Below are 8,315 nucleotides of genomic sequence, written 5' to 3' on the forward strand. Positions count from 1 at the left end.
ATAAATTCAGTGCTCATAGAGTTTGTGAGCAGAGTCACGCATGGGCGCTGCGCTCCAGTGAGTCTCTCAAGGAACTTCACTTGACCTTGCATTAATTGGGAGGGGGCTGCAGTTCTGATACTGGACATCAGGGGGTGCTAAGACACAGGGGGGCAAACTGAAGCTCTTAATGAGGAAATCCAAGGGTTTACTGGCTGTCAAACTGAAAACTAGCGTCACGCAGTAGAAACACGCTTGTTATTAACCCTTCTGCTTTATTGGTCAGCCATTGGTCACAAGGACACCATACAAAACATTTCCACATGGAACTGCATTGGAATGTGAATATTGGTGATGATCCGCACAGACATCCAATACAAAATTAAATACAGTTGTTTTATAAAATAAAGAGGGTTGAGGAGAGGAGACACGAGTGATATTCAGACATGCAGTGACAATCTAAAAAAATAGACATTTGTTTTCCTTTTCTGTACAAACATACATGGACACATATAAATATATAGAAGTACAAAAGAGTGTATTTTTAAAATACAAAGGTCAAATTGTACAGTTACATTCCATCATAACAAAACAGGAGACGTAGCACAATATTCAAGTGAAGTTGCCTTTTTTCTTTGTTTGTTTGTTTGTAGCACAGACGCTGTACAGTACTGTACACTGTAAAATCAGGACTCACGTCACTCGACAGTTGGTCTCCCCCGGCGGAGTCTGCTCACGCTGCTGTAAACATTACAAACGGGATCGGGTTCAGTCTGTCGGTGGATTCCCGTTTGAAATCGCAACCTTTGCAGAGACACTGACAACAATTGCGCAATCTGTCCTTGGAGCGTTGCTTTGAAGCCTTTAAGTCACCTTGATCACAACGTCAGTGCAGTGTTTCATCTTCGCCGCCAGCGCTGAGCGATGAGAGGATATTTGGTAAAATAAACAGGACGAGCATTACAGTGAACAGGAAACAGTCATCGTAAGTTTATATAGTTGGCACAAGAAACAAAGGTTTGGCAGAATACGGTGGAACAGTTTCTCCATCGCGCAGCGACATCATGCTGGCCTCTCTAGTTCTGCCTGACGTCCTGCAGTAGTTTGTTAATCTCGTGGACCAGCTCGCTGGCGTCCATGCCCGCCTCATGGCGGCTCTCGCTGCGCTTGCCCCCCTGGTGACCCGGATAGAAGACACCGTCAAAGTCATCCTCCTCGTAGTTCTCGGGGATTTCCTCCATGGCTGGCAGCCATTTGAGGTGTTGCGGCTGTCCGTTGACAGAGGTGGAGGTGGAGGTGGAGGTGGAGGAAGGGGAGGAGGAAACAGATCCACTTCCAGGGTTCAGATAGTGGGTATTGGCCGCCCACGCAGCCACACCTGGGGGGTAAGCGGGACCTTTCCCACCTGGTAACAACCCTCTACGGTTGTCCTGAGGAACAGCACCGTTACTATGGTTACCAGAAATGTTGCCACCGCGTGCGTTTCCTCTCTCAGTGGTTGCTGCGGACGAAGGTGGGCTTGTTTCAGTGCATTCAGTGTACGAGTCCATGTTAGGGGGGAGGAGCCGCTGGAACACACTGTTCATCTCTGTGAGAAGGGAGCCAGCCCCTCCTCCAGCTGCACACGTGTCACTTCCCGCCCCTCCTCCTCCAGGGACAACACCCTCCGCCCCCACCTCTTCATTCCCAGACTCTTTGCCAAAAGTGGAAAAACTCTTGTGGCGCTCCGAGTCCACTGAGGACTGGTCATCATCGAGCTGGGGTGGCTGGGAGGACTCCTCCCCCGGGATGTACATGTTGTTGCGGTAGTCAGAGGAGGAGGCGGGCGAGGAGACGGGGGGCATCCAGCACTGGTCAGAGTGTCCCAGGACGCGACATTCATCCGTGCACAGTCTCATAGCTGAAGCAGAGAGAATGGAGGAACAGTCAGGACAACAGGAAACAGACAAATAAGGACTGGCCTGAAGAGGCACGCCGGGTAAAAATAGTGGGGCTGCTGCTCACAGATGTGATGGTGCAACAAAACCAGAGAAGCAAAAGAGGGCGAGGAGGAGTCGACTCAGACGCTGACGTAGTCCCTTCACATCCACCAACAGCACCTACGTCCTATTTCATACAGCACTGCCTCAGTTTTTCCTGAATATCAAAATCGCCCCTCGGCTTGTTGTTCTGGCACTTCCAGATGAGCAGACGGTGTTATTCTTGGTTTAGAAGAGGAGACATGATCGCTAGTTAGACACACCGCTGGCTGCTGGGTCCTCCTGACAGGGACATGATAATGGAATGAGAAATACAGGCGCATCTGGAAATGAGCTCCAGGTGAGCGGGGGGCTGCAGAAGCTGATTCATACTGGCTAAAATGGAAGCACTGGGCGAGCATGAGAGCAACACAGTTAGCAAACAGGGAGGATGCTGTCTTCTGGGTTCTGTGGGATCTTCCAACCACGCTTTCACAAACTGCTTCTTTTTTTCTGTGGTGTTTGATTACATTTTGAAAAACTCCCAGCCAGTAATGACATTTGAAAAGAGCCTTGCTAGGTGTGACTGTACCTGAACTCAGCCGCTGCTTCCTTCTTCCCAGATAATAGCATTCGCCTGCACTGTCAATCAATCCACACCCCCTAAATATCCCACCGAGGCAGGGATTTACTTGTTTAGTTCTTTTATCATATCGAACATGAACAGCCCATCTAAGTAGAAAAATCTAAACAAATTGAATCTGTTGGAAGAGAAAGAGAGATAATCCTTCCCCTCAGCCCATCATCCCTTCCCCTCCTCTTTTTATATTCCAGCATACAAGCTGGGGGGGCACCTTTCTTCAAGAGCAGACGGGAAAAGATACAGACAGACTGTCCATGTCCACCACCCCACCCTTTATCTACCCCAATGAAGATAGGGAATATATTAAGAAAGTACAGAAAGGAGAGGCAGAGATGCAGCGGAGGAGCGAGCGACCAAGTCAGCGTGTGTGAAGGAGAGAGAGGAGAGAGAGAATAACACCATTCTAAAAGCAATTACGATGAATTCTCCTCAGTTCAGACATGAAAGCGTGCCACTGTCACTCAATGGTGGGGAAAAAGAGAACGAAAAGAAAAAAGGAGGGAGCCGAGGGGGGGGGCAGCACCCTGAGACGCATACCGATGAGTGACAGGCGACTCATCTCGGCTCCAGGGAGGATTTTACAGACACGACTCTATCTTAGGGGCAGATAACGCACACACAGAGCAACACAAACAGCCAGACGCACTGTAACCTCGCTGGTGTGATAACGAGCGCGGAAATGAGGGCTGTGTGGAAGAATGGGTTGAGCACAATGGGGATTGTGTTGGCGCCAGGGCCAACGAGGGAGCGGTGGAGGCAGGTGTGGGGACACAGGCCTGCCCAGCCCACAGAAAGGTGCGGGGCGGGACGAGAGCTGGGGGGCGTCGCAGCTCGGTTCACTGTCTTTTTTCACATCTGATCCGAGAGAAAGATTTTAATCTGCTGAGGAGAAGTGAGACTGGCGATTCTTCCAGCTCACATCCGAACTTGTTTTCATGATTCGATGAATCAGAGGTGCGGCTGTGCTGACGAGGTGACGGTTGAGAGCGACGGCGTCTCTGACACGTGGCTCAGCAGCAAGGGAGGAGGCAGCTAAAGGCGATGAGCGTGTGTGTCGGCTGAGGGAACTTGGGGGAGGGGGCAACGCTCACCTGGGTGGAGTCGATGGTGTATTTCCAGATGCAGCAGGTCAGAAAAGCCCTCCCCCAGCAGCAATCTGTCCACGGGGGATTCCCTCCCCATGTCACAGTCACTGTCGCCCGCCTCGCTGTCCCCACGGCCACTGTCCTTCAGGCTGAACTTGTCCATGTCTTGTAATGCATACCTGTTTTTTGGGGGGGGGGCAAACATTTAAATAAGTGCAGGTAACAAACAACAACAAAATTATGCAAGTTTACAGGCTGCAGATTTGATGTTGCTGTTGATTCATGAAATCTAAGTGAAACCAAGAATGAATTCATCCTTTCAGGCTGCCTGTGGACCTGGTCAGGCCCGTGGACCGTAGACCGGCCCGGTGGACCCCCGTGGTCCGGCCCGTGGACCGGCTGGGCCTGTTAACCCTCCACACAGGTACATCTCATCAATAAACCACAGCCAGCAGGAGCTCCTGTTATAAGACCCTCATCTCCAAATCACCAGGGATGTTTAGTTATGAGAAGCAGAGTGATGGATGCAAACACTTCAGCCTAAATTTTGAAATTTGTTGCGACATTCAGACAAATGATAGCTCTGAAACTGAATGACTGATCGGTACGATGGAATATGAAAGAATACATTAACACAGCATCGAACCATGGCCTACATGTAGCTGAGCAACCGACAGCAGAACTCCACAACAGGTTGTTGAACATGTGATACGATGAAAACAAGTGGTTTGAAAAGTAAATGAAACTAAATCTTTCAGGGAGAGGGGGCACCGAGGGAGAGGGGTAAATTACCTGTAGCTGCGAGAGTATTTGTTGCCACGGAAACTGGGTCTGGGCTGGTACTGGCCCTGATGGAGCATGGACAGAAGCTGTGAGACTTGCTGTATCCAAAAATAACAAAACAAACAAAATAAAACAAACAAAAAAAGGAACGGAAAACAGGGGTGGGGATGGGGGGGTCGAAGGGGAATAACAGATGGGAAGTTGGGGGGAATAACGACAAGACAGAAGACAAAATAATGGATGAGTAAACACAAAATGGATGATGGAGAGGCTGCTCAATACAGATGAGACAAAATGGATGATGTTAAAACAAAAGGGGAGGGGGGCTGGTGAGAGGGTGAGTCTGGATGAACATGGAGACGTATGACTGACGGGTGAGTGGCGGTTATGATGGTGACAGGTTGCAAACAAAGTAAAGACAAAGACAACAACTAGAATCATCAACAGTTGGATGAGCGTTGGTGTGAACTGCAGGCCAGTGGGGCTGCGCAAGCCGCTGTCGACACGGAGACCAGTTCATCTAGCCAATCAGCAGAGTGTGTGTGTGTGTGTGTGTGCGTGAGTGTGTGTGTGCCTGTGTGTGTGCGTGAGTGTGTGTGTGCCTGTGTGTGTCTGAGTGAAATTAAGGGAGATTTGAGAAGAAGGTTGAGAGACCATATTTGAATTGTCTGTGAATAATTTTTGATGTGTGTGTGTGTGTGTGTGTGTGTGTGTGTGTGTGTGTGTGTGTGTGTGTGTGTGTGTGTGTGTGTGTGTGTGTGTGTGTGTGTGCGTGCGTGTGAGGTGCTCACCTCCACTGGCGGGGTGGCGTGTGCCAGTTCCAGGGCAAAACTCTCTGGAATGTGATTGGATGAGATGGTCACAAGGCTGTTCAGAGACTGCCGGCTGTGGTGATTCTGCCGGCTCCCCATCTGGGCTCTGTCCATGGGGGGCGTGGCCGAAGGAGAGCGGTGGTGAGCTCTGATTGGCAGGGTTCCGTTCACTGTGGGAACCAGGGTGATATCACCTTTGTGGATCTGCCGTGAAGGCTTCTTGGGGTGGTGCTGGTGGGTGGACTCAGCGACCCGGCAGTTGTACGACTGCCTCGTCTCCTTCTTCTCCCTGTTACAGCGAGCAGCAAACACCACCATGATGACCAGCAGCAGGGCGCAGATGGCGCCCAGGGAGATGATGATGATCAGGGACGCATCAAGTGAAGATTCCCCTTGATCCATCACCTGGACGTGGTTCTCGATGTTCTCATGGAGGTTAATTCTGAGAACTGCCTTCGCACTCAGGCTGTCAGCGCCCTGATCTCTGACCAGCACAGTCAGCTCAGCGTGCTCATGGGGGAAGTTCTCCAAGCTGGCGTTGGCATGAATCTCGCATGTCCTCGGGTCGATAACAAAGAAGCCCTCCTCATTGCCACTGACGATGGAGCAGATAAGCTCAGCGTTGACGCCGGTGTCGCGGTCAGTCGCCCTGACCGCCGTTACCAAGTGTCCGGCCTCGGTGAACTTTGACGCCGGTACATCAGCAGTGTAGTTCCAGAGTTGAGGGACAACGATGACCGGAGGGTTGTCGTTCTCATCCAGGATGTTCAGAACAACCGTGGCGTTGCTGAGCATTGGTGGCTTTCCTGCATCCTTGGCTTGCACCACAAAGGAGATCCGACTCACATCCTCCCGGTCAAACGTGCGTAGTGCGTAGATGGCACCGTTAGAAGGATCGATGGTGACGTAGGTGGATATGGAGCTCCCGTGTACTGGGTTTTCCAAGATGGAGTAGCTCACCTGTCCATTAGCGTCAAGGTCAGGATCAGTAGCCATAATGGATGTTAAATACGCCCCAGGGGCGTTGTTCTCGGATTTGAAGATCTCATACTGTCCCTTCTCAAACTGGGGCGGGTTATCATTCTCGTCTGTTACATGCACAGTGAAATGCTTGACCGTAGAGAGGCTGGGGGTCCCCCGGTCCTCCGCCACCACCGTCAGGCTGAACTCTGACCTCTTCTCTCGGTCCAGAGACACGTTTGTCAGAATCATGTAGTTGTTCTCGTATGTTTTCTGGAGCTTGAAGAAGCCCTGGCCATGCAGCTTACATTCCACCTCTCCGTTCAGACCAGAGTCCAAGTCCTCCACCCTCACCAGAGCCACGAAGGTGTCCAGTGGAGAAGCCTCCGATATGTAGGCCGCGTCCCCGTTGCCCTGAGCGGACATGAGGTTGATGCTGATGTCTGGTTTATTGTCGTTCACGTCCACCACCTTCACCAGGATCTTGCAGTGAGCTGGCATGGAGTTGGGACCCATGTCCTGCGCCTGCACGTCAATGTCATAAGAGCTGATGGTCTCATAGTCCACGCGCCTGATGAGGGTCAGGTGACCATTGTCGGGGTTAATTTTGAACGTCTCCATGATTTTGGGGGACACGTGACTGCTGAACGAATAGACTATTTTGGCGTTGGTGCCCTCGTCCGCGTCGGTGGCGTTTAAGTCGATGAGCAGAGTTCCAACCGGCGAGTTTTCTGGCAGGTTTATCACATACGAGGACTTGTCGAATATCGGGCTGTTGTCATTGGAGTCGGTGACACTGATTCTTAGGAGCGTCGTCCCCGTCCTCGGGGGAACGCCCCTATCCGAGGCCGTGTACTGAAGTTCGTAGCCGGAGCGCGTCTCCCGGTCCAGCTCGCGCAGCACCACCAGCTCGGCGTACTTCGCCCTGTCGGTCCTGGACTGGATGTCAATCCTGAAGAAGTTGTTGGGCTCCAGGGCGTAGGTGTGCAGGGAGTTCTCCCCGACGTCCGGGTCCGTGGCGCTGTCCAGGGGAATGCGCGCCCCCACGGCCGCGCTCTCGGAGATGTCTATGGGGATGACGGCGCGGGCGAACTGGGGCGAGTTGTCGTTGATGTCCAGCACCTGCACGTCCACGTGGAAGAGCTGCAGGTGCTCGGTGGGCAGCGTCAGCACGTCGAACTGGATGGAACAGTTCAGGTTCTTCTCGCAGAGTTTCTCGCGGTCGATTTTGGTCCTGATGCTGATCTCTCCGTCCTGCTCGCGCACGGCGAGGAAGGACGAGCTGCCTCTCTGCATCGCTCTGAAGCGCAGCGACACGGAGCTCGGAAGTTTAGCCAGAATATCCGCGACGTCGTCTTTCAGACGGGCGACGACCGTGCCGACCTTCTGCTCCTCGAAGATCTGGTACTTCAGAGTCTTACCGCAGACCAGTTGCGCTGACAGCGCGACGACAGCTACAAGTTTCCACATTCTCGTCAGGAGGAGTCCGTTCATGACCAGGAGGACCAGAGAGAAGCAGGGAGTGCAGCGGAGAGTCCGGATGCCGGTAACGCGCCGCCGCGCTGCTGTCTTTGCCGATCGGAGGAAAAAAGGTCTAAACTGAAGTTGCACTTGAGTCCATAAAAGCGACCAGACTTGTTTCTGCCTGCGCCGTCAGGCGGGGCTGCGCGTCCAGTGTGCGGGAGCGGCGGCTGAGCGTCTCGTCTCCTCTCAGCTCTGCTCGGTGCGCCGTGCGCTCTCCTTCGCTCTCTCTCTGCGTCTGAGACGCCTCCGCGTGCAGGCTCCCAAATAACCGCCTCCCACCAACGAGTGGTGCATCCGCCGCGGACGCCCCGTTCACTTCCGAGACAAACGCAGCTGGAGTCAAAGCTGGTGGCCACTCAGAGTGGAGCAGGAGGCTCAGGAGGTGGAGGCAGAAGAACGAGGCTGGGGGGGGGGGGGGGGGCATGCTTGCAAATCTAAAAGTGGGGGTGAACCCCACCGGGGCGGGGTTATCCCCCACTTTTAGATTTGCAAGCATGCCCTCACAACGGAGAGGAGATCCCCCCCCCCCCACTGGAGCTGGCGGCTTTAAACCCAGGGGAGGCTCCAGCTC

At 52.9% G+C, this 8,315-nt stretch overlaps 1 protein-coding gene across 2 annotated transcripts; it reads right to left on the reverse strand.

Moving 5' to 3' along the window:
• Nucleotides 1-245: 245 nt before the first annotated feature.
• pcdh18a (protocadherin 18a) lies at nucleotides 246-8,107 on the reverse strand. Of its 2 annotated transcripts, none has more exons than XM_086210372.1 (4): nucleotides 5,240-8,107; nucleotides 4,458-4,546; nucleotides 3,672-3,844; nucleotides 246-1,879 (listed from the first exon to the last, which is right to left on the reverse strand). In XM_086210372.1, exons 1-4 carry the CDS (start codon nucleotides 7,712-7,714, stop codon nucleotides 1,056-1,058), a joined length of 3,561 nt encoding a protein of 1,186 aa, XP_086066498.1. In that variant the 5' UTR covers nucleotides 7,715-8,107; the 3' UTR covers nucleotides 246-1,055. The 2 variants fall into 2 exon arrangements, with proteins under 2 accessions (XP_086066498.1, XP_086066499.1); XM_086210373.1 differs by having other exon boundaries at nucleotides 4,458-4,513; nucleotides 5,240-8,106.
• Between the last annotated feature and the right edge of the window lie 208 nt (nucleotides 8,108-8,315).

The sequence above is a fragment of the Aulostomus chinensis genome, chromosome 8 (assembly GCF_037954235.1).
Source record: "Aulostomus chinensis isolate RoL2024-O1b breed Wild chromosome 8, RoL_Achi_v1.0, whole genome shotgun sequence".
In the NCBI taxonomy this organism is placed as follows: domain Eukaryota; kingdom Metazoa; phylum Chordata; class Actinopteri; order Syngnathiformes; family Aulostomidae; genus Aulostomus; species Aulostomus chinensis.